This window comes from Oncorhynchus nerka, linkage group LG2, assembly GCF_034236695.1.
Source record: "Oncorhynchus nerka isolate Pitt River linkage group LG2, Oner_Uvic_2.0, whole genome shotgun sequence".
NCBI lineage: Eukaryota > Metazoa > Chordata > Actinopteri > Salmoniformes > Salmonidae > Oncorhynchus > Oncorhynchus nerka.
In genome coordinates this window covers 97,733,033-97,758,808 of record NC_088397.1, presented here as the reverse complement: position 1 = coordinate 97,758,808, position 25,776 = coordinate 97,733,033, and the positions used below count along the sequence as shown (strand labels likewise).

Below are 25,776 nucleotides of genomic sequence, written 5' to 3'. Positions count from 1 at the left end.
TGACAGATCGGTGAAATCAAACAACTGTGCTTTTCAAATCATGCTGAGACCAACTGGCATTTGCCACAACATATTCTAGCAAACACCTGATATCACAAATAAAGAGCTTGTTTTGTTTTTGCAGTGCTCGAGATGGACAGCAGGAAGGTGATCGAGAATGCCCCCGACTCCTTCCAGAGTCTTCTGAGGATCCTCGGAGCAGAGGCTTCTATTGACACTGTAATACAGTCCGTGGCTGTTTAACAAGTTTCTTTCAAACTTTAATGGAATATTTCCCTCAAAACTAAAAACAAAAACAAAATAATGTTTTTAATTGTCTGAAGACTTGGTCAAGAAACCTCCAGAACATTCTCTGTCATCAGTTTATTAAATATAAACAATTCTTTACTCTTAAACATTTATAAATATCTGTTAATGCCATCTGTATGTATGTCAATATAGCATTAGTTGAAGATCTAGAAAAATAAAAAGATTTTAAATACAAAAATGCTAAATAGCAACGTCCAATGTAATTAGTTTATACTGTACACACAAGTGTTATCTTAGGTCTCTCTCTCAGTGCGTGTGATTTAGTTTGAGTCTAAAATGGCACCCAATTCCCGACATAAAAGCCTCTCCTTTTCATCACCAGAGTCCTATTTAATTTAACCAGGTAAGTCAGTTAAGAACAATTTCTTATTTTACAACGACGGCCAATTGTGCACCGCCCTGTGGAGGGGAGGGGCTCTGGTCTAAAGTAGTGCACTATATAGAGAATAGGGCTCTTGTCAAAATAAGTGTACTATATAGGGAATAGGGTGCCATTTGGGACACACAGTGTTGGTTAATACAGTCATAAATTGTTATTCAGATCAGTGGTTTGCTTCACTATGTTTCCATGTTACTGGGTCTTCCGACTCCCTACAGCAGTGGGTTTAAACCTCTCCTCAGGGACTCCCTTACAGCAGGGGGTTTAAACCTCTCCTCAGGGACTCCCTACAGGACTCTCCTCAGGGACTCCTACAGCAGGGGTTTAAACCTCTCCTCAGGACTCCCTACAGCAGGGGTTTAAACCTCTCCTCAGGGACTCCCTACAACAGGGGGTTTAAACCTCTCCTCAGGGACTCCCTACAACAGGGGGGTTTCTCCTCAGGGAACCTCTCCTCAGGGACTCCTACAGCAGGGGGTTTAAACCTCTCCTCAGGGACTCCCTACAGCAGGGGGTTTAAACCTCTCCTCAGGACTCCCTACAGCAGGGGGTTTAAACCTCTCCTCAGGGACTCCCTACAGCAGGGGGGTTTAAACCTCTCCTCAGGGACTCCCTACAGCAGGGGTTTAAACCTCTCCTCAGGACCTCCTTACAGCAGGGGTTTAAACCTCTCCTCAGGGACTCCCTACTTTAAACCTCTCCTCAGGGACTCCCTACAGCAGGGGGTTTAAACCTCTCCTCAGGGACTCCCTACAGACTCCCTTCCTTACAGCAGGGGTTTAAACCTCTCCTCAGGGACTCCCTACAGCAGGGGGTTTAAACCTCTCCTCAGGGACTCCCTACAGCAGGGGGTTTAAACCTCTCCTCAGGGACTCCTTACAGCAGGGGGTTTAAACCTCTCCTCAGGGACTCCCTACAGCAGGGGGTTTAAACCTCTCCTCAGGGACTCCCTACAGCAGGGGGTTTAAACCTCTCCTCAGGGACTCCCTACAGCAGGGGTTTACTCCCTCAGGGGGGTTTAAACCTCTCCTCAGGACCTCCCTACAGCAGGGGGTTTAAACCTCTCCTCAGGGACTCCCTACAGCAGGGGGTTTAAACCTCTCCTCAGGGACCCCCAGAGTTGACTGGGGTGTGCCAGCTCTGCAATATATCAAACACACGGAACGGCCGGGGGTCCCTGACAACTTGCATGAAATGGGTTTTCCACTTAATCAACAGGGCAAGTCCCAACACGACAGATATTCAAGTCAGACATTTTAGGTTTCGGCCCCTCTCATTGGATTAGACACCCTTTAGGTACTATTCCCCCCCCCCTCACTGGAGGAGAGGCTGGGTAAAATGGCATCCTGTTCTCTGATTAGTGCTACATAGGGAACCGTTTCTGTTCCAGCCATCACTCCGCTGGTCAATATACTGAAAACACACCACAAGCAAGCGTAGAGTCAACACTTTTAGTCCCTCACGGTCTCCGTTGTACCCCCCTGGGGGGGCGCATGAAGTCTTTCCTCATTGACCTGCGACCTCAACGTTTTCAGAGGGCCGTGAGGAGGAGAGCATTGGGGAAGAAAGTTCCTAGGTAGTTAGATCTACTGAAATGCTCTCGTTCTCCCTTCCCTCTGACGTGTTGAGATGGAGGCTGGGGGAGAGGAGATGGAGGCTGGGGGAGACGAGATGGAGGCTGGGGAGAGGAGATGGAGGCTGGGGATGAGAGATGGAGGCTGGGGATGCTGGGGGAGACGAGATGGAGGCTGGGGGAGACGAGATGGAGGCTGGGGATGCTGGGGGAGACGAGATGGAGGCTGGGGATGCTGGGGGAGACGAGATGGATGCTGGGGGAGAGGAGATGGAGGCTGGGGATGAGAGATGGAGGCTGGGGATGCTGGGGGAGACGAGATGGAGGCTGGGGGAGACGAGATGGAGGCTGGGGATGCTGGGGGAGACGAGATGGAGGCTGGGGATGCTGGGGGAGACGAGATGGATGCTGGGGGAGAGGAGCCTGGGAATCCAAAGAAACTCTTGATTGTATCCCTGGTCTCTCAGAGCCTCGCACCATAAGACGTCACTTCCTGGTATGCGCTTCAGAAGACCCCGGGGTTATATGTGCCACCATAGCTCCCCAAATGGCACCCTGTTACCTATATAGTGCACTACCTTTGACCAAGGCCCATAGGGAGCCATTAGGGACACAGCACTCCGTTTCCTAAACTCAGGTTATATAATATGGCAAATCTTTTTCTTTTTTTTTTAAAGGATTTTTCCCAGTTCAGTTCATTCAATTTTGCTCTATCAGTTCCACAGCAGCGTTCAGTCTGGGGATAGTAGGAGGGGGTTAGGGTACGGGGGAGGGAGGGAGGGGGTTAGGGTACGGGGGAGGGAGGGGTTAGGGTACGGGGGAGGGAGAGTGTAGGTAACACCAAGCGGGAAGGCCAGACAGCAGAAGGAGTGGTTATACAGGATGGAACACCAGAGTACAGTCCTCTCCTTCTCTGTCCCAGCCCAGGAAGACACTCTGATTGGCTAGTTCCTGGTTGTTGGGCAGGGTGCTCCTCAGGTAGTGGTTGACTATCTTGGAGTCCAGTCTGCTCTGGTGAGGGATGCTCTCGTAGGGTTTAGGGTCCAGGTCTAGGATGGACACGGAGTAGGTGAAGCGAGGCTTCGATGGCTGGATCTCCAGGCTCTGGTCCAACCTGTAGGCAGTACACAGGGGAGAAGAATGAGGGTCTGCTCAGTGTAGGCAGTACACAGGGGAGAAGAATGAGGGTCAGTATATAGTAGTGACTGGTTAGCCTGGGAACCAGTCTTTTTGTGCTAACAGTACAAGGAGTGGACTGTAGCACTACAGAGGCCAACTAGGTAGAATTCAACTAGGTCCTCACCCGTCCTCCTCCCCACAGGTTGCTATGGTGATCATGATAGAGCAGTCCTTGGCTGTCATGGCAACTCTGTACTGGTGGACCTGATGAGAAACAGCCATATTAGACAAATAAGCTTCTTTTTTTTTTTTTGTCTAATGTCTAATAAAGTGGATTTGTTTAAGTGCTTGTTGTTCCCCACACAGGTTGTAAAGCAATATAATGTATATTTATGGAGCCTTGTGTAAATAAATTCAGGTTTTACAGAGTTGCGTGCGTGGTAAGGAAGAAGAGGGTTCTCACCTTTCCGACAGCGTACTCGATAGAGCCGTCGTCTTCAGTCGGACACTTCTGGATCTTCTCCAGGAAGCTGTGGCTGTACGGTCCGTCAATCTGAAGGCTACTTCTACAAGCAGACAGTCATAAGAAGAGAAAAAAATAAATCATATTTTGGTATTTGTTTTCATTAGTCAAAAAATGTTTAAGATAGATATATATTTATATATAACTTGGGAAGTACAGCTGGCGTTTGTATCCAAACGGGGGGGGGGGGGGCAAAACCATTCAGATGCTACAGACGTTTGTGAGAAGATCGATTTTTTGGGGATGTCTCATGGTCTGACATGGTCACAACAATTTAGAAGGACGGACACCCCTTCAAATTAGTGGATTCGTCTAGACAGGTGTATAAAATCGAGCACACCGCCATGCAATCTCCATAGACAAACACTGGCAGTAGAATGGCCCGTACTGAAGAGCTCAGTGACTTTCAACGTGGCACCGTCATAGGATGCTACCTTTCCAACAAGGTAGTTTGTCAAATTTCTACCCTGCTAGAGCTGCCCAGGTCAACTGTAAGTGTTGTTATTGTGAAGTGGTAATGTCTAGGAGCAACAACGGCTCAGCCGCGAAGTGGTAGGCCGGACACGCTCACAGAACGGGACCAGCGAGTGCTGAAGCGCATAAAAACGTCTGTCCTCGGTTGCAACACTCACTACTGAGTTCCAAACTGCCTCTAGAAGCAACGTCAGCACAATAACTGTTTATCGGGAGAAATGGGCTTCCATGGCAGAGCAGCCGCACACAAGCATAAGATCACCATGCGCAATGCCAAACGTGGACTGGAGTGGTGTTAAGCTCGCCGCCATTGAACTCTGGAGCAGTGGAAACACGTTCTCTGGAGTGATGAATCACGCTTCACCATCTGGCAGTCCGACGGACAAATCTGGGTTTGGTGGATGCCAGGAGATCGCTACCCGCTCCAATGCATAGTGCCAACTGTAAAGTTTGGTGGAGGAGAAATAATGGTCTGGGGCTGGTTTTCATGGTTTGGGATAAGCTCCTTTTAGTTCCAGTGAAGGGAAATCTTAACTCTACAGCAGACAATTACATTCTAGACAATTCTGTGCTTACGCCATCTAGTGGTCTACCTAGGTTATTACACGCGGTCCAGTGGTCTACCTAGGTTATTACACGCGGTCCAGTGGTCTACCTGGGTTATTACACGCCATCCAGTGGTCTACCTGGGTTATAACAGGCCGTCCAGTGGTCTACCTAGGTTATTACACGCCGTCTAGTGGTCTACCTAGGTTATTACACGCCATCTAGTGGTCTACCTAGGTTATTACACGTGGTCTACCTAGGTTATTACAGGCCGTCTAGTGGTCTACCTAGGTTATTACACGCCGTCTAGTGGTCTACCTAGGTTATTACACGCCATCTAGTGGTCTACCTAGGTTATTACACGCCGTCTAGTGGTCTACCTAGGTTATTACAGGCAGTCTAGTGGTCTACCTAGGTTATTACACGTGGTCTACCTAGGTTATTACAGGCCGTCTAGTGGTCTACCTAGGTTATTACACGCCATCTAGTGGTCTACCTAGGTTATTACAGGCAGTCTAGTGGTCTACCTAGGTTATTACAGGCAGTCTAGTGGTCTACCTAGGTTATTACAGGCAGTCTAGTGGTCTACCTAGGTTATTACAGGCAGTCTAGTGGTCTACCTAGGTTATTACACGCCGTCCAGTGGTCTACCTAGGTTATTACACGCCGTCCAGTGGTCTACCTAGGTTATTACACGCCATCCAGTGGTCTACCTAGGTTATTACACGCCATCTAGTGGTCTACCTAGGTTATTACACGCCATCTAGTGGTATACCTAGGTTATTACACACCATCTAGTGGTCTACCTAGGTTATTACACGCCAAATGAAACCACTGAATAACAGTATTGTGGTTCTCACCTCTCTTTAGGAAAGTCCTGTAGATGCCGCTCCACTCGTTTAAACAGGGGGTTTAACCCCTCGATGTCTAAATTATCCAACATCTGAGTCCCCAGAATTTTGTCCAGGACGCAATCTTTGGGTAGGCCGTGGTTAGCTGTAAAGATAATATTTTAAAAAAAAATACAAATATTGACGTTGATAAGATTTAAATATATAAAATGTAAATGTTTTAAGGTTTGTTTGTTTGTGTTATTCTTATGAAAGCGTCAAACTACACTGAACAAAAAATATAAAATACAACATAATATAAAATACAATATAATATCAAATACAATATAATATCAAATACAACATGTAAAAATGTTGGTCCCGTGGTTCATGAACTGAAATCAAAAATGTTCCAGACACACAAAGCTTCTCTCTCTCTCACATGTGTTTACATCCCTGTCCGTGAGCATTTCTCCTTTGTCAAGATAATCCATCCACCTGACAGGTGTGGCATTATCAAGAAGCTGATAAAAAAAAACAGCATGATCATTACACAAGTGCACCTTGTGCTGGGATCCACAAAAATGTGCCGTTTTGCCACAGATGTCTAAAGTTAAGGGAGTGTGTAATTGGCATTGCTGACTGCAGGAATGTCCGCCAGAGAATTTAATGTTAATTGCTCTATAATAATCCTCCAAAGTAGTTTCCTTGAATTTTGAATTTACGTCCAACCGGCCTCAGAACCTCAGACCACGTGTATGTTGTGTGGGAGAGCGGTTTGCTGACGTCAACGTTGTGAACCAAGTGCCCCATGGTGGCGATCCGGTTCATGGTACGGACAGACATAAATCTACGGACACTTTTAAAAGGTATCTGTGACCAACAGATGTATACCTGTATTCCCGTGTGAAAAATCTAGGAAATCCAGGGACCTAAATTCAATTTATTTAAATTGACCGATTTCCTTATATGAACTGTCACACGGTAAAATCTTGGAAATGGTTGCGTTTATATTTTGGTAACACATTCAATAAAATTAAGCAATAAGGCACGAAGGAAGTGTGGTATATGGCCAATATACCACGGCTAGGGGCTGTTCTTAGACACGACGCAACACAAAGTGCCTGGATACATCCCTTAGCTGTGGTATATTGGTCATATCCCAGAAACCCCCAGGGTGCCTTATTGCTATCATAAACTGGTTACCAGCATAATTAGAGCAAAAAAAATAAATGTTGTGGTATACGGTCTGATATACCACGGCTGTCAGCCAATCAGCATTCAGGGCTCGAACCACCCGGTTTATAATGCTGTATAGCTTGTTATAAAGCATGCATGAGCCTTTTTTTAATTTTTATTCTCCACGCCAAGTATCCCTGTCTCTCACTGTTGCGTAGCAGGTCCCGGTGCAGGAGGCTGGTCTCACACCTCACTCTGCCCTCAGACAGGTGAGTCTTCCTGGGGTCCCAGGAGCTCAACAGGGCACTCACCATCACCTGGATCAACTCATTCAGAACCACCTGGGGGTTTAAACAGAAGGTTACAGGAAAGGAGGACAGAACATTAAGACTGTCTCAAACTGTACCCTGTTCCCTATGTAGTGCACTACTTTTGACCAGGGCACATAGGGAATAGGGGGCCATTTGACCAGGGCCCAGAGGGAATAGGGTTCCATTTGACCAGGGCCCAGAGGGAATAGGATACCATTTGACCAGGGCCCAGAGGGAATAGGGTTCCATTTGACCAGGGCCCAGAGGGAATAGGGTTCCATTTGACCAGGGCCCAGAGGGAATAGGGTTCCATTTGACCAGGTCCCAGAGGGAATAGGGTTCCATTTGACCAGGTCCCATAGGGAATAGGGTTCCATTTGACCAAGGCCCAGAGGGAATAGGGTTCCATTTGACCAGGGCCCATAGGGAATAGGGTTCCATTTGACCAAGGCCCATAGGGTTGAGATGTCAGAATCCTCACCAATCAATTAAATGTATTTATAAACACCTTTTTATATCAGCAGTAGTCATTGTGTTACAGTAACCCGGCGTCGACCCCAGAGAGCTTTACAGTAACCCGGCAGAGAGCTTTACAGTAACCCGGCGTCGACCCCAGAGAGCTTTACAGTAACCCGGCAGAGAGCTTTACAGTAACCCGGCGTCGACCCCAGAGAGCTTTACAGTAACCCGGCAGAGAGCTTTACAGTAACCCGGCGACGACCCCAGAGAGCTTTACAGTAACCCGGCAGAGAGCTTTACAGTAACCCGGCAGAGAGCTTTACAGTAACCCGGCGACGACCCCAGAGAGCTTTACAGTAACCCGGCGACGACCCCAGAGAGCTTTACAGTAACCCGGCAGAGAGCTTTACAGTAACCCGGCGACGACCCCAGAGAGCTTTACAGTAACCCGGCAGAGAGCTTTACAGTAACCCGGCGACGACCCCAGAGAGCTTTACAGTAACCCGGCGACGACCCCAGAGAGCTTTACAGTAACCCGGCGTCGACCCCAGAGAGCTTTACAGTAACCCGGCGTCGACCCCAGAGAGCTTTACAGTAACCCGGCGTAAACCCCAGAGAGCTTTACAGTAACCCGGCGTCAACCCCAGAGAGCAAGCAGAAGCACAGTGACCAGGAAAAATTCCCAAGGAGGAAGCAGACACAGAGGCTCGTCCCCTGGCTGTACAGGGCCATTAAAACAGAAAGAGACAGGATATGTTCCAAATGTAGGGCTGACCCCATTTTAATTGTTTGATAGGCAGTTGGTAGACCAAGATTCTTTAGTGGTGCAGTCACAAATAGATTACATTTTTTTCATGGCACACAAGGATTGATTCACAGCGGTCTCAGTGGACTAATCCATTGAATGGGCCCGCAGGGACGCCCCGGTCTCAGTGGACTAATCCATTGAATGGGCCCGCAGGGATGCCCGGGTCTCAGTGGACTAATCCATTGAATGGGCCCGCAGGGACGCCCCGGTCTCAGTGGACTAATCCATTGAATGGGCCCGCAGGGACGCCCCGGTCTCAGTGGACTAATCCATTGAATGGGCCCGCAGGGACGCCCCGGTCTCAGTGGACTAATCCATTGAATGGGCCCGCAGGGACGCCCCGGTCTCAGTGGTCATTGAATGGGCCCGCAGGGACGCCGGTCATTGAATGGGCCCGCAGGGACGCCCCGGTCTCAGTGGTCATTGAATGGGCCCGCAGGGACGCCCGGTCTGGACAGAATGGACTAATCAATCAGTGGTCATTGAATGGGCCCGCAGGGACGCCCCGGTCTCAGTGGACTAATCAATTGAATGGGCCCGCAGGGACGCCCCGGTCTCAGTGGACTAATCCATTGAATGGGCCCGCAGGGATGCCCCGGTCTCAGTGGTCATTGAATGGGCCCGCAGGGACGCCCCGGTCTCAGTGGACTAATCCATTGAATGGGCCCGCAGGGACGCCCCGGTCTCAGTGGACTAATCCATTGAATGGGCCCGCAGGGACGCCCCGGTCTCAGTGGACTAATCCATTGAATGGGCCCGCAGGGACGCCCCGGTCTCAGTGGACTAATCCATTGAATGGGCCCGCAGGGACGCCCCGGTCTCAGTGGACTAATCCATTGAATGGGCCCGCAGGGACGCCCCGGTCTCAGTGGACTAATCCATTGAATGGGCCCGCAGGGACGCCCCGGTCTCAGTGGTCATTGTATGGGCGCACAGGGACGCCCCGGTCTCAGTGGTCATTGAATGGGCCCGCAGGGACGCCCCGGTCTCAGTGGTCATTGAATGGGCCCGCAGGGACGCCCCGGTCTCAGTGGTCATTGAATGGGCCCGCAGGGACGCCCCGGTCTCAGTGGTCATTGAATGGGCCCGCAGGGACGCCCCGGTCTCAGTGGTCATTGAATGGGCCCGCAGGGACGCCCCGGTCTCAGTGGTCATTGAATGGGCCCGCAGGGACGCCCCGGTCTCAGTGGACTAATCAATTGAATGGGCCCGCAGGGACGCCCCGGTCTCAGTGGACTAATCCATTGAATGGGCCCGCAGGGACGCCCCGGTCTCAGTGGACTAATCCATTGAATGGGCCCGCAGGGATGCCCCGGTCTCAGTGGTCATTGTATGGGCGCACAGGGACGCCCCGGTCTCAGTGGTCATTGAATGGGCCCGCAGGGACGCCCCGGTCTCAGTGGTCATTGAATGGGCCCACAGGGACGCCCCGGTCCAACGATGGGAGTGTGCTAAAAATGCACTTCCTCCATCTCGCCATTTTGGGCGTATTCATTGTTTTCCCTTTAAATTGATAGTGTCTACCAATTCCCCATTACACATCAATCACCAGTAGCATCCTGCTAATTCCCTTAATTTCTAATCTACAACGTTTGGTTACGGTCATGTCTGTTAATTCAGTTGAATATTATTACAGTCGTTTACCGTTGTCGGAGTGGGCGCGTTGTTTGCAGAGCTCACAACCTACGCTAGTTCTGGTTTATTTCATTTCATTTCTTCATTGTCAATGTTGAGTAAGGACACGCACCTGATTACGTATCTACAAGTCTATAGGCTACCTGGCCTGCAATGCAAATGTAGTGATGTCTGATCGTATTTCTGATTGGCTTAACTTCACCTCAAAACAGCAAGGAAACAAAGTGTCTTTAGAGTCCGTTGAGAATGACAGCTCCCCCCCTCCCTTTATCCAGCTCCCTCCCTCCCTTTATCCAGCTCCCTCCCTCCCTCCCTTTTATCCAGCTCCCTCCCTCCCTCCCTTTATCCAGCTCCCTCCCTCCCTCCCTTTATCCAGCTGAGGTCCAGAGTTGAGTTCGAGAGCCCCCTCAGGGCTTTGGTCAATAGTAGTGCACTATACAGGGTGTCATTTAGGATATAATGTGGATACCAACCTTACTGGACTGGTGTCCGTTCATAAGGCTGCCACTAGGGAGGAAGTATGGCCGTAGATGCTGAGCCAATTCATCCAGGTCCTGCAACACGTCGGCATCATCCTTACAGCTGTAGATACACTCTCCACCCTGGATAGAGCCAATTCATCCAGGTCCTGCAACACGTCGGCATCATCCTTACAGCTGTAGATACACTCTCCACCCTGGATAGACAGACAGGTTAGAGACAGACAGGATAGAGACAGACAGGTTTAATAACCCTGACAGCTATAGATCCAGTCTGGATAGAGACAGACAGGTTTAATAAACCTGACAGCTATAGATCCAGTCTGGATAGAGACAGACAGGGTTATTAAACCCGACAGCTATAGATCCAGTCTGGATAGAGACAGACAGGGTTATTAAACCTGACAGCTATAGATCCAGTCTGGATAGAGACAGACAGGTTTAATAACCCTGACAGCTATAGATCCAGTCTGGATAGAGACAGACAGGTTTAATAACCCTGACAGCTATAGATCCAGTCTGGATAGAGACAGACAGGGTTAATAACCCTGACAGCTATAGATCCAGTCTGGATAGAGACAGACAGGGTTATTAACCCTGACAGCTATAGATCCAGTCTGGATAGAGACAGACAGGATAGAGACAGGTTATTAGTCTGGAAGAGACCAGGATAGAGACAGACAGGGTTATTAAACCTGACAGCTATAGATCCAGTCTGGATAGAGACAGACAGGGTTATTAAACCTGACAGCTATAGATCCAGTCTGGATAGAGACAGACAGGATAGAGACAGACAGGGTTATTAAACCCGACAGCTATAGATCCAGTCTGGATAGAGACAGACAGGATAGACACAGACAGGGTTATTAAACCTGACAGCTATAGATCCAGTCTGGATAGAGACAGACAGGGTTATTAAACCTGACAGCTATAGATCCAGTCTGGATAGAGACAGACAGGTTTAATAACCCTGACAGCTATAGATCCAGTCTGGATAGAGACAGACAGGGTTATTAAACCCGACAGCTATAGATCCAGTCTGGATAGAGACAGACAGGGTTATTAAACCTGACAGCTATAGATCCAGTCTGGATAGAGACAGACAGGGTTATTAAACCTGACAGCTATAGATCCAGTCTGGATAGAGACAGACAGGTTTAAGAGACAGACAGGGTTATTAAACCTGACAGCTATAGATCCAGTCTGGATAGAGACAGACAGGTTTAATAACCCCGACAGCTATAGATCCAGTCTGGATAGAGACAGACAGGTCAGAGTGAAATAATAAATTGTGCAATGCAACGTGATGACTACTGTTGCAGAATGGGTACCGCAGAGATACATACCTTGAAGATTTTAAAGTTGTTTTGAGGTTCCTCTATCAAGTGCTTGATGGCTAGGGACATTCTCTGTTTGTTCCTAAGCAGAGAGATTCAGGCTGAGAACACATGGCACTTTATCCACATGCTGTGGAATCATATACAGACTAGAGAGCCACCGAGATCTGAACATGGCCAGATCAATGGGTGTAGATATACCATGTGTACCACAAGATGGTGACAATCACAGCAGCAAGATGTGCGACCTGTTGTAGATATACCATGTGTACCACAAGATGGTGACAATCACAGCAGCAAGATGTGCGACCTGTTGCCACAAGGTCAACCATCGAAGAACAAAACACCATTTGTAAATACAACCCATGTTTATTTATTTTCCCCTTTTGTACTTGAACTATTTGCACATCGTTACAACACTGTATATATATATATTTATATATACACATATGATGTAAAAGGTCTCCATTATTTTGGAAATTTTGTGCACTTTTGTGTTCTTTTTTTGTTTATCATCTATTTCACTTGTTTTGGAAAATGTAAATATGTTTCCCATGTCAATAAAAGCCCCTTGAATTGAACTGATAACTGGGCAGGTGACGTGTACTGTCACTTACCCTGAGAACAGGTCCAAGGGACAGTACCGGCTCAGCCGTTTCCACTTCCCATGGGCCAACTGTTGAGTTAGAGAGAAGAGCACAAAACTCAGTCCGTTTGTCTCCACCCGGCGCAGTTCTCCAGTCTCACCACCAGGGGGCAGACACTGATCACAACACTCAACTTTCACAATAACAAATGCCTGGCTCCTAGTAATGTCCTAACCCCCAGTCTATCCTCTGGTAGATGTCCTAACCCCCAGTCTATTCTCTGGTAGATGTCCTAACCCCCAGTCTATTCTCTGGTAGATGTCCTAACCCCCAGTCTATTCTCTGGTAGATGTCCTAACCCCAGTCTATTCTCTGGTAGATGTCCTAACCCCCAGTCTATTCTCTGGTAGATGTCCTAACCCCCAGTCTATTCTCTGGTAGATGTCCTAACCCCCAGCCTATTCTCTGGTAGATGTCCTAGCCCCCAGTCTATTCTCTGGTAGATGTCCTAGCCCCCAGTCTATTCTCTGGTAGATGTCCTAACCCCCAGTCTATTCTCTGGTAGATGTCCTAGCCCCCAGTCTATTCTCTGGTAGATGTCCTAACCCCCAGTCTATTCTCTGGTAGATGTCCTAACCCCCAGTCTATTCTCTGGTAGATGTCCTAGGTAGATGTCCCCCCCAGTCTATTCTCTGGTAGATGTCCTAACCCCCAGTCTATTCTCTGGTAGATGTCCTAACCCCCAGTCTATTCTCTGGTAGATGTCCTAACCCCTGTCTATTCTCTGGTAGATGTCCTAACCCCCAGTCTATTCTCTGGTAGATGTCCTAACCTCCAGTCTATTCTCTGGTAGATGTCCTAACCCCCAGTCTATTCTCTGGTAGATGTCCTAACCCCCAGTCTATTCTCTGGTAGATGTCCTAGCCCCCAGTCTATTCACTGGTAGATGTCCTAGCCCCCAGTCTATTCTCTGGTAGATGTCCTAACCCCCAGTCTATTCTCTGGTAGATGTCCTAACCCCTGTCTATTCTCTGGTAGATGTCCTAACCCCCAGTCTATTCTCTGGTAGATGTCCTAACCTCCAGTCTATTCTCTGGTAGATGTCCTAACCCCCAGTCTATTCTCTGGTAGATGTCCTAGCCCCCAGTCTATTCACTGGTAGATGTCCTAGCCCCCAGTCTATTCTCTGGTAGATGTCCTAACCCCTGTCTATTCTCTGGTAGATGTCCTAACCCCCAGTCTATTCTCTGGTAGATGTCCTAGCCCCCAGTCTATTCTCTGGTAGATGTCCTAGCCCCTGTCTATTCACTGGTAGATGTCCTAGCCCCCAGTCTATTCTCTGGTAGATGTCCTAACCCCTGTCTATTCTCTGGTAGATGTCCTAACCCCCAGTCTATTCTCTGGTAGATGCCCTAGCCCCTGTCTATTCTCTGGTAGATGTCCTAGCCCCTGTCTATTCACTGGTAGATGTCCTAACCCCTGTCTATTCTCTGGTAGATGTCCTAGCCCCCAGTCTATTCTCTGGTAGATGTCCTAGCCCCTGTCTATTCTCTGGTAGATGTCCTAACCCCTGTCTATTCTCTGGTAGATGTCCTAACCCCCAGTCTATTCTCTGGTAGATGTCCTAGCCCCCAGTCTATTCTCTGGTAGATGTCCTAACCCCCAGTCTATTCTCTGGTAGATGTCCTAGCCTCCAGTCTATTCTCTGGTAGATGTCCTAGCCCCCAGTCTATTCTCTGGTATAGTCAAAAGGACCAGTCAAGTGAAGCAGAGGTGTGCTCTGTTCTATTTGTTTAGGTAATGTACACGTCATTTCTCATTGAAGAACCCTTAAGGTCATCAAACTAATGTAGTACGACAGGTTATTCGAACGTCGATCCCTAAACAATGTGAACTCACCTTAAAATGTTGATGCATGCAGAAGCGGCACACCTGGTTCTTGATTTCTTTCGTAACGTGTCTAGAGGACGGCAGAAATCCACATTTGGGCTGTAAAACACGAGACCAGAAGTGAGTCACTGTGGCTGACTTGATTAAGTGGATTCAACAAAACGGTTATTTTTTTTAGCTAAAAAAAACACACTTGTCCCTTTATCGCTTGACATCAAAAACCCCCATGACTTCTAACTCAGTTGTCCTTTAATCCTGTCTTCAATAACCCAGGTCCGTATAAAAGGAGTGTCATCACATTGTCTTTTCACGGTCTGTGTATTTGTATATTTAAAAAAATAAAATAAAAAAAAAACTCGTCAAGTTTACTGTTTATTCAATCATTGTTTAACCAGGAATGTAAATTGGTTTCGAGAACCGGTTCTACAGTGTTTCTCAATGAGCTTTAACTTCCTACTCTTCTACAACTATAGCTCCATCCTTAAAAATGTATAAAATGGGGAGATGACTGAGGCCGTCCCAAATGGTCGGTCTCTCTCCCTCTCAAAAGTTTGGGGTCACTTAGAAATGTCCTTGTGTTTGAAAGAAAAGCACATTTTTTGTGTCCATTAAAATAACATCAAATTGATCAGAAATACAGTGTAGAGACATTGTTAATGTTGTAAATTACTATTGTAGCTGGAAACGGCTGATTTTTAATGGAATATCTACATAGGCGTACAGAGGCCCATTATCAGCAACCATCAGTCCTGTGTTCCAATGGCACGTTGTGTTAGCTAATCCAAGTTTACCATTTTAAAATGATAATTGATCTTTAGAAAACCCTTTTGCAATTATGTTAGCACAGCTGAAAACTGTTGTTCTGATTAAAGAAGCAATAGAACTGGCCTTATTTAGACTAGTTGAGTATCTGGAGCATCAGCATTTGTGGGTTCAATTACAGGCTCAAAATGGCCAGAAACAGACATTTTCTGAAAGTCGTCAGTCTATTCTTGTTCTGAGAAATGAAGGCTATTACATTCTAAAAATTGCCAAGAAACTGAAGATCTCGTACAACGTTGTGTACTACTCCCTTCACAGAACAGCGTAAACTGGCCCTAACCAGAATAGAAAGAGGAGTGGGAGGCCCCGGTCAACAACTGAGCAAGAGGACAAGTACATTAGAGAGTCTAGTTTGAGAAACAGACGCCTCACAAGTCCTCAACTGGCAGCTTCATTAAATAATACCCGCAAAACACCAGTCTCAACGTCAAACTGTGAAGAGGCAACTCCGGGATGCTGGCCTTTGATGTTATTTTAATGGACAAAAACAAGGACCTTTCTAAGTGACCCCAAACTTTTGAACGGTAGTGTGTGCGTGCTACTTTTTACCAGGGCCCAAAGACTGTACCTTAATCTCTATAGGGAGAGGACCGAGACTGTACCTTAATCTCTATAGGGAGAGGACCGAGACTGTACCTTAATCTCTATACAGAGAGGAGGTCTGTGTTCTCTGCAGCAGCAGCAGGAGGAGAGCTGGGTGAGGTTAGGCAGACATAAGGCACATCCACTAAACGTATCCATCACTTTGTCACAGCGAGATTCTGCCATGACATGGAACACACAGACAGATGGGTTGTTATAACACATTCACGACAACTTCAGTCACAGACATTTGGGGCCCTTTTTCCCCCCCCAGACACATTGAGCCTAGTTCTGAACTAAACAGCTCTTTCAACAGAGAATCTCCTTGGAGACTGATTTTCAATCCCCGACTGTGATCACCCGTGTCTGGGAACTGGCCGTTGATGTGTAGGTTTTAACTATAGTCATAAAGAAGTCCTTTCCTCATAATGATGAAATAAATACAAAGCAATTTAGAGTTCCATTACACGTAGACTGTAGATTCCACTACCTGTAGATAGCATTCTGTCACCACTAACTTCACACGTCCACACGCCCCACAGCTTAGTCTGCTGATGTATTCCACAACAACACAAGGAAATGTGATGTGTCATATTTCATGACAACCTGAAGATGCCAAACCCTGACAACTAAAAAGGCGACACACGTACCTGGCCTTTCCTGCTGAACCTTCAATGACAGCTGTCGGACAAAGTCCAGGGGGAGCTTCACAGCCTCCTACACAAACAATAATGCATTGATTGATTGGTGTATCTATAGCATATACTATCATACAAAGCTGTATCAGGGAACAGAATTGACCATAACCTTTCAACTGGATTTGATAACTTTATTAGTAACATGTGGCAAAAGAACTGTCTTTTAACCAAACAGTTAACCTCATAACATATTGGGGGAAAGGTTCCATGCTATTTACAACAACATGGTTAGCACAGAATATATATATATATATATATATATATATATATATATATATATATATATATATATATATCTTACTCCGTTGTGGACAAATTTCTCCCCCAGCAGTGGCTTCATGACATTTTGACTATAGTCAACTATGTTCTGTATGTGGCGAAAAGCTTGTTCTGTTGTCTGGAAGAGAAGAAACAGAGAAATTAGGTTTCTGGGACAATCCTGGAGTGTTCATTTTTTCAGAGCTCTGTGTAAATGCAATGACGGGATACTTGTGTTTGTGCCTTCACTCGCTTGGTTGATACAAGCAGTCAATGAAAGCCATTCATCCTAAACTGGACCTTTGAGCGCCTTACACAAGTAAATGGACAGATCTGGGATCAGCTAACCCCTCCCATAAACCTTTAGTGAGGAAAAATACAACAAAAAATGACCAAAGATCAGAATATGGTGGCAACGTAACGTTACTCCGCCTTGCCTTGCTCACCCAAATGTTGATTTCCAAAAACGAAATCCCCCTGCCCCCCCAAAAAAAAAATTCCTTTTAAATGATCACATGGAAACACACACCAATACAGGGAGTTGGATTGAGTTGTTGATTAATCATAATAAAAAAGACACTAAACGATTCACAGAATAAACCAATTCTTAAGACATTTCGATTTAGGAGCATATATTTTGTTACCAAACCAAGATCTGACAGTTTATGGTTGTAATTGTTATGAGGGGGGGGGGGTCAACTAATGGGACAAGGGAAAAGATTTTCTAACCTTATGCGAGTTTTCGGCATCTTCTGTAGAATACTTCAGGAGCCGAAGGACTCTGGCGTGCTGGATAGGAAGAGTGTTGAAAAATATCAGCATGGGAAATCATTTTAAAGAAGGTACCTAAATATACATTTAAAAAGGTGGAGTGAGAGTCATTTGCTGTAACCCATGTGATAACTCAGCAAGGTTAAAGTTAGCTAGCTAGCTTGCTTGCTACCGTAAATAAATTGCTAGTTTAATTTCCAAGGCACTAAATGTGGCTAACGTTAGCTACGACGCTAGCTTGATATTTGGTAGCTAGCAACTGATGTGGGGGAGAAAAAAAACACAATAAATCAGTTGACTACTAGGCAAACAATCTAGTGACAAGTAAAATAAACAATATTTTACTTTCCACTTTTTGCTTTTACAGACCTGGACGACGCCAGACAACCTGACCAGCTAGCTAATATATTAGCTACCTAGCTAGTTAGTAGCATATGCTAGCTACCAAGATTTTAGCTTACTGACCTAACATTAGCTAGCTCACCTGGACATTAGAAACCACTAGGCTTTTGTTGCCCTCTCCGTGGTATTTCCAGTCGTTCTCGTCCATTTTGTCCAGTTCCATAACAGAACTGTACGTTGTAGGCAAATTAATCTATATAGTTTATTAACTCCAGCAACTTTGCCAGGCTAACACACACAAGTTCTGAAGCTAAGACAATAATTGTTAAGCTACTGACTGACACCAAAGAACTATTGCTTTCTGGAGGATGTCCCGCCCACTCTCATCGTATTGGTCAGATGTTTTTAGATGCAATTTTCATTGGATACTTCAGTCAGACGTAACGGTACTTGGATATTTTCGGCAGCCAATCCAAAGAGGATGGAAAACTGTTGCCAATCGCACGTGTTATTCTAATGACAGTGCCCCAAGAGAATGTGTTCTGCGATCTAAGATACACTACATGACTAAAAGTATGTGAACAACTGCCAGTCGAACATCTAATTCCAAAAATAATGGGCGTTAATATGGAGTTGCTATAACAACCTCCACAAGTCTGGGAAGGCTTTCCACTAGATGTTGGAACATTGCTGTGACCACAAGAGCATTAGTGAAGTCAGGCACTGATGTTAGGCGATTAGGCCTGGTTCGCAGTCGGCGTTACAATTAATCCCAAAGGTGTTCAATGGAGTTGAGGGCAGGGCTTGGTGCAGGCTAGTCAAGTTCTTCCACACTGATCGCGACAAACCATTTCTGTACAGACCTCGTTTTGTGTACGGGGGCATTGTGCTGAATTAGGAAAGGCCCTACCCCAAACTGTTGCCACACAGTTGGAAGCTGTGACAACCCTCCCACTCCATCTGCCGTATTCTGTCTCTTTGCTCTTGTTTTCCTCAATAGGATATCGGTGGGCAGAGCCGGAAGTGTCGTCAGCAAAATGGGACACACCTAGGCCTGTTTGTTTTGGCACCTCTCAACACCCCTCATTATCACCATCTATGCACACAACCACTCACTTACACACACACCATTGGCAATTGTATATATTGTACTTTATTTGTTTTAAATTTGATTTCACCTTTATTTAACCAGGTAGGCTAGTTGAGAACAAGTTCTCATTTACAACTGCGACCTGGCCAAGATAAAGCATAGCAGTGTGAACAGACAACAACACAGAGTTACACATGGAGTAAACAATAAACAAGTCAATAACACAGTAGAAAAAAGGGGGAGTCTATATACAATGTGTGCAAAAGGCATGAGGAGGTAGGCGAATAATTACAATTTAGCAGATTAACACTGGAGTGATAAATGATCAGATGGTCATGTGCAGGTTGAGATACTGGTGTGCAAAAGAGCAGAAAAGTAAATAAATAAAAACAATATGTGGATGAGGTAGGTAAATTGGGTGGGCTATTTACCGATGGACTATGTACAGCTGCAGCGATCGGTTAGCTGCTCAGGTAGCAGATGTTTAAAGTTGGTGAGGGAGATAAAAGTCTCCAGATAAAAGTCTTCCAGAGAACTGGAAGGAAAGGCGGCCAAATGAGGTGTTGGCTTTAGGGATGATCAGTGAGATACACCTGCTGGAGCGCGTGCTACGGGTGGGTGTTGCCATCGTGACCAGTGAACTGAGATAAGGCGGAGCTTTACCTAGCATGGACTTGTAGATGACCTGGAGCCAGTGGGTCTGGCGACGAATATGTAGCGAGGGCCAGCCGACTAGAGCATACAGGTCGCAGTGGTGGGTGGTATAAGGTGCTTTAGTGACAAAACGGATGGCACTGTGATAAACTGCATCCAGTTTGCTGAGTAGAGTATTGGAAGCTATTTTGTAGATGACATCGCCGAAGTCGAGGATCGGTAGGATAGCCAGTTTTACTAGGGTAAGTTTGGCGGTGTGAGTGAAGGATGCTTTGTTGCGAAATAGAAAGCCGATTCTAGATTTGATTTTGAATTGGAGATGTTTGATATGAGTCTGGAAGGAGAGTTTACAGTCTAGCCAGACACCTAGGTACTTATAGATGTCCACATATTCTAGGTCGGAACCGTCCAGGGTGGTGATGCTAGTCGGGCATGCGGGTGCAGGCAGCGAACGGTTGAAAAGCATGCATTTGATTTTACTAGCATTTAAGAGCAGTTGGAGGCCACGGAAGGAGTGTTGTATGGCATTGAAGCTTGTTTGGAGGTTAGATAGCACAGTGTCCAAGGAAGGGCCAGAAGTATACAGAATGGTGTTGTCTGCATAGAGGTGGATCAGGGAATCACCAGCAGCAAGAGCGACATCATTGATACAGTGGGGCAAAAAAGTATTTAGTCAGCCACCAATTGTGCAAGTTCTCCCACTTAAAAAGATGAGAGAGGCCTGTAATTTTCATCATAGGTTCACTTCAACTATAACAGACAAAATGAGAAGAAAAAAATACAGAAAATCACATTGTAGGATTTTTTATGAATTTATTTGCATATTATGGTGGAAAATAAGTATTTGGTCACCTACAAACAAGCAAGAATTCTGGCTCTCACAGACCTGTAACTTCTTCTTTAAGAGGCTCCTCTGTCCTCCACGTGTTACCTGTATTAATGGCACATGTTTGAACTTGTTATCAGTATAAAAGACACCTGTCCACAACCTCAAACAGTCACACTCCAAACTCCACTACGGCCAAGACCAAAGAGCTGTCAAAGGACACCAGAAACAAAATTGTAGACCTGCACCAGGCTGGGAAGACTGAATCTGCAATAGGTAAGCAGCATGGTTTGAAGAAATCAACTGTGGGAGCAATTATTAGGAAATGGAAGACATACAAGACCACTGATAATCTCCCTCGATCTGGGGCTCCACGCAAGATCAAAATGAGCACAAGAACGGTGAGCAAAAATCCCAGAACCACACGGAGGGACCTAGTGAATGACCTGCAGAGAGCTGGGACCAAAGTAACAAAGCCTACCATCAGTAACACACTACGCCGCCAGGGACTCAAATCCTGCAGTGCCAGACGTGTCCCCCTGCTTAAGCCAGTACATGTCCAGGCCCGTCTGAAGTTTGCTAGAGAGCATTTGGATGATCCAGAAGAAGATTGGGAGAATGTCATATGGTCAGATGAAACCAAAATATAACTTTTTGGTAAAAACTCAAGTCGTCATGTTTGGAGGACAAAGAATGCTGAGTTGCATCCAAAGAACACCATAGCTACTGTGAAGCATGGGTACTGTCTTTTATCAATGGCGGTTATGATATCGTTTAGTACCTTGAGCGTCGCTGAGGTGCACCCGTGACCGGCTCGGAAACTAGATTGCACAGCGGAGAAGGTACGGTGGGATTCGAGATGGTCAGTGATCTGTTTGTTGACTTGGCTTTCGAAGACCTTAGATAGGCAGGGCAGGATGGATATAGGTCTGTAACAGTTTGGGTCCAGAGTGTCTCCCCCTTTGAAGAGGGGGATGACTGCGGCAGCTTTCCAGTCCTTGGGGATCTCAGACGATATGAAAGAGAGGTTGAACAGGCTGGTAATAGGGGTTGCGACAATGGCGGCGGATAGTTTCAGAAATAGAGGGTCCAGATTGTCAAGCCCAGTTTATTTGTACAGGTCCAGGTTTTGCAGCTCTTTCAGAACATCTGCTATCTGGATTTGTGTAAAGGAGAAGCTGGGGAGGCTTGGGTAAGTAGCTGCGGGGGGTGCGGAGCTGTTGGCCGAGGTTGGAGTAACCAGGAGGAAGGCATGGCCAGCCGTTGAGAAATGCTTGTTGAAGTTTTCGATTATCATGGATTTATCAGTGGTGACTGTGTTACCTGTCCTCAGTGCAGTGGGCAGCTGGGAGGAGGTGCTCTTATTCTCCATGGACTTTACAGTGTCCCAGAACTTTTTGGAGTTAGAGCTACAGGATGCACATTTCTGCCTGAAGAACCTGGACTTTGCTTTCCTGACTGACTGCATGTATTGGTTCCTGACTTCCCTGAACAGTTGCATGTCGTGGGGACTATTCGATGCTATTGCAGTCTGCCACAGGATGTTTTTGTGCTGGTCAAGGGCAGTCAGGTCTGGAGTGAACCAGGGGCTATATTTGTTCTTAGTTCTGCATTTTTTGAACGAAGCATGCTTATCTAAGATGGTGAGGAAGTTACTTTTAAAGAATGACCAGGCATCCTCAACTGACGGTATGAGGTCAATATCCTTCCAGGATACCCTGGCCAGGTCTATTAGAAAGGCCTGCTCGCAGGAGTGTTTTAGGAAGTGTTTGACAGTGATGAGGGGTGGTCGTTTGACTGCGGATCTGTAAAGAATTGCTATTATGCAGGAGACCAATCTACTGCTAAATACGTGGCTATTGCATTGTTATAACTGAGACAACACATAGCAACGTATTTTCACAGTAAAGCCTGTGGGGTCCCCTACAGCATAGCTCCCACATTACACACATAATCTCCCTTTTAACCGAACACTGTGTGCCCGAAGAAGATTCTACGATGACGGACAGACAACTGAGCCAATGGCGGAAGACTACAGACTACAACCAGCTGAACCAATCCGGAGATCCGATCTTCCTAGAGTCAACCTACTTTCTGTGACGTATATAAGGGCTGTGCTGACTGTTTACGCGCTCTCTGCCTGCTGTTCCAACACGAACTAACGGAAGAGCCATAATTACGCTGTACTAAATATTTTCACTCTGAATAAACTGTTACTTGTCATAAAATGTACCACTTAGTCTGAATCGATCCTTGACCGGCTCACCCATCTTCATATCCAATTTCTAACAGATCCGTAGCGGATACAGACAATGAGGCAGTGATCGCTGAGATCCTGATTGAAGACAACGGAGGTGTATGAGTTAATAAATATATTTTTTGTTATTACTTGATCTCTGCGTTTTTGTTACAGGCTTACGAGTCGGTTCGTGTCAAGTGGGGAATAATAATGATGGGTTGACACTAATTGGGATGTGCTTTGGTTGGTATTCACTGCATAGTCTTATAAGTGTTCGGTATCGTGCCGTAGAGACGGATCTGTGATTTTGGTTGTCCAGTAAAGTAGCCTAATACTTGGTTAAGTTACCTGATGAGTGTATTTTGTTTGGGAGAAAACTCTAGGTGTTTTGTTTGCATCTTTTTTTTTTTGAGTTTCGGGGTTTGGTAAACTTGCCACTGCGGTGTAGAGTTGGTTGTGTGCTGCCTTGGAGAGGAACATTGGTTAGTTTCCAGGCCCCTGCCCAGGCGGGAAACTCTTGCTCTACTCGCTGTTGGGACATCGGTCCGAGGAGGTGAGTACAATCGGCTGTGTACCTTAGTGGGAGATTTGGGTAGGGTAGTGCCATTTGCTACCCGGAGCTATAGCCTTTCTTTCCCCTGTTAAGCTTAGCGACGTGTTCCACTTTGGAACATGTTGAGCATGGTTATTTTGTTGTTTTTGTGTGGTGTCTGTGGATGGAGCAGTTGTCGCGGGGGCACATCCATGGCTGGTGGGAATCCTCCAGAGTGCTGGAGGGTTTTTCCATGCCAGTGGGCTACAGTGCGTAATTGTCTCCACGAAGACTAGGGTTGAGTTATTGTAGGATTTGGGGAAGCTCCTTATGTATCTCATCTATCTCCTGTAGTGCCCAGTGTGATTGGCGTTTTCTCTTGTTGTGGTCTGGTGTGCTCAGCAGAGGGGAAGTAGTTCATTCTCGTTCCATCAGGAACTTTTAGAATTATGGACTGAAGAAGGGCTGTTGAAGATCGCTGATCACTACCATGTTTCAATTAGTGACACAAGTTTAAAAAATACGGTTAGGTTGATATCTGGCCAATCTGATGGAGAGGGGTATACTTTAAGTTACCACTGCGGCAGCCTTTGCCTCAGCCGTTTCCCGGTTTCGTTACAATGGCCTGCTTTGTCTGTTAGCCTTAGTAGTCTTTCTTTTGAACAACAGAAATAACTGCTTCTGTTCCAGCTAGAGCGTGATTTTTAAAAAACATTTTTATTTATGTTTTATTTTACCTTTATTTAACCAGTAATTTTCATCATTTTTATTTTTTATTTTATTTTTATTTCTCCTTTATTTAACCAGGTAGGCCAGTTGAGAACAGTTACACATGGGATAAACAAACGTACAGTCAATAACACAATAGAAAGATATGCGTACAGTTTGTGCAAATTAAGTAAGGAGGGAAGGCAATAAATAGGCCAATAGTGGCGAAGTAATTACAATTGAGCATTTACACTGGAGTGATATGTGTGCAGATGAGGATGTGCAAGTAGAAATACTGGCTGCAAAAGAGGAAGAAAAAAATGGAATAGTTTCACATATGAGCCCTGTATCAACAGGTATAACAAACAGATATATATAGAGTACAGGGAACATAAGGTTGAATATACTGTATTATTACAGACCTGCTAGATCTACTGTCTCATTTATATTATGACAGACCAGCTAGATCTACTGTCTATTTTATATTATGACATTTCAGCTAGATCTACTGTCTCTGTTATATTATGACAGACCAGCTAGATCTACTGTCTTTATTATATTACAACAGACCAGCTGTATCTACTGTCTCCATTTCACTTTGGCCATTGTTGTGGGCCTGCCCTCCCCTCAACAGCCTCAAATAGGCTATTTCATATTTTATATTATTAATTTCAAACAACGGCATTAGCATGAGAATAACTTACCAGTCCAAAACGATGTCCTCTCCGTTCAAAAAATATTCCTCCATTTGGGAATCGCTAAATGAATCGTCCTCCAACAATCTCTGTCTCACTTTCCCGATCAATTTCTTCTAAAATTGTGTGTACATCTGTATATCTAAACTTAGATTTAGCATTCCCTGACCTAATCGCCATACTGATTGATATATAAACAGCTGAAGATGCGCTTTAACAAAACAACGCTGTGCGTAACATGTGTTGCTCCTTCCGGTATGAATCTTCAATGGCGAATTAACCTCTTTACGCCGGAGTTTGCTACATGGGTTGGTCTTCCAACTCATAAACATTACATATTGCCGTTTACCTCAGCTCATTGGCTATCTAACCAGCTAGATTTCAAGACGATCAGTGGTCATTGGGTTAAAATACAGTCAATCAACGAAACACTGGTCATATCATTGGTGCACAATGATGTCATTACTTCTTGTCTTTCAAATCGGTTTCTTTCAGTCAATACGTCCTGCGAAATGACCCATCAGGTTTGGTTGTGTTACAAACAAACCAGTTGATTGCAATGAAACCAAACATGACTGGAAAAGTCACGTTTAGTGTGTGTATTTACATCGAATGTGTCGTCAAAAATGGAATGAGACGGAATTCACGACACAAGCGGTTCACAAAATGTTTCCTGTTAGGCTATAAAAACAGATTTTATCAAACAAAAGATCATTCATTGTGTAACAATGAGCATTGGGATTGCAAACAGACGAAGATCATCAATGGTAAACTATTTATTTTATTGCAGTTTGGGATTTTGTTACACACCTGTGCTGGTTGAAATAGTTGTTTTTTATGGGGCTCTATCTTCAGATAATCGCATCGTATTCTTTCGCAGTAAATCCTTTTTTAAATCTGACAACGCAGTTGCATTAGTAAGATTCACAAGGCTTTCGAAACATGTGAGACACTTGTATTTTCATGAATGTTTAATATGACTATTTATGTAGCAATCACCGTATGTTGTCGAATTACATCCCGCTAACGGGTTCGGTGCGCAGAGAGGTTAAAATGGCTGTGTTAAAGCTTTATAAATTGGTTCCTGAGGCTTACCGATTTAGAATTTTAAAAAAGGGCTG

The 25,776-nt window shown here is 45.7% G+C and overlaps 2 protein-coding genes across 3 annotated transcripts in view; one reads left to right on the top strand and one right to left on the bottom strand.

Annotated features, from left to right (window-relative positions):
• The window catches only part of cenpp (centromere protein P), a 228,831-nt gene extending 228,436 nt beyond the window's left edge, over positions 1-395 (top strand). For both annotated transcript variants that reach the window (XM_065004572.1, XM_065004571.1), the window contains exon 9: positions 125-395. In XM_065004572.1, the coding sequence (XP_064860644.1) occupies positions 125-243 (119 nt within the window). In that variant the 3' untranslated portion in view covers positions 244-395. The remainder of the gene's footprint in view (positions 1-124) is intronic.
• ippk (inositol 1,3,4,5,6-pentakisphosphate 2-kinase) lies at positions 349-18,293 on the bottom strand. Its single transcript, XM_029650107.2, has 15 exons — positions 18,054-18,293; positions 17,528-17,587; positions 16,842-16,937; positions 16,493-16,559; positions 15,897-16,021; positions 14,448-14,537; positions 12,579-12,637; positions 11,971-12,043; positions 10,619-10,747; positions 7,141-7,273; positions 5,784-5,919; positions 3,844-3,946; positions 3,565-3,644; positions 1,713-3,375; positions 349-920 (listed from the first exon to the last, which is right to left on the bottom strand). The coding sequence occupies exons 1-14, from the start codon at positions 18,132-18,134 to the stop codon at positions 3,135-3,137; spliced, it is 1,473 nt and encodes a 490-aa protein (XP_029505967.1). The 5' UTR covers positions 18,135-18,293; the 3' UTR covers positions 349-920; positions 1,713-3,134.
• Positions 18,294-25,776: the final 7,483 nt, after the last annotated feature.

Bases quoted from the DNA above. Each gene is read 5' to 3' on its own strand.
- ippk (XM_029650107.2), bottom strand. From the start codon at position 18,134: ATGGAACTGGACAAAATGGACGAGAACGACTGGAAATACCACGGAGAG. The intron at 16,560-16,841 runs GTAAGATATATA...TTGTTTGTGTAG, and splicing joins AGAAATTTGTCCACAACGGA to GAGGCTGTGAAGCTCCCCCT. The intron at 7,274-10,618 runs GTTGGTATCCAC...TTAAACCCCCAG, and splicing joins ACGGACACCAGTCCAGTAAG to GTGGTTCTGAATGAGTTGAT.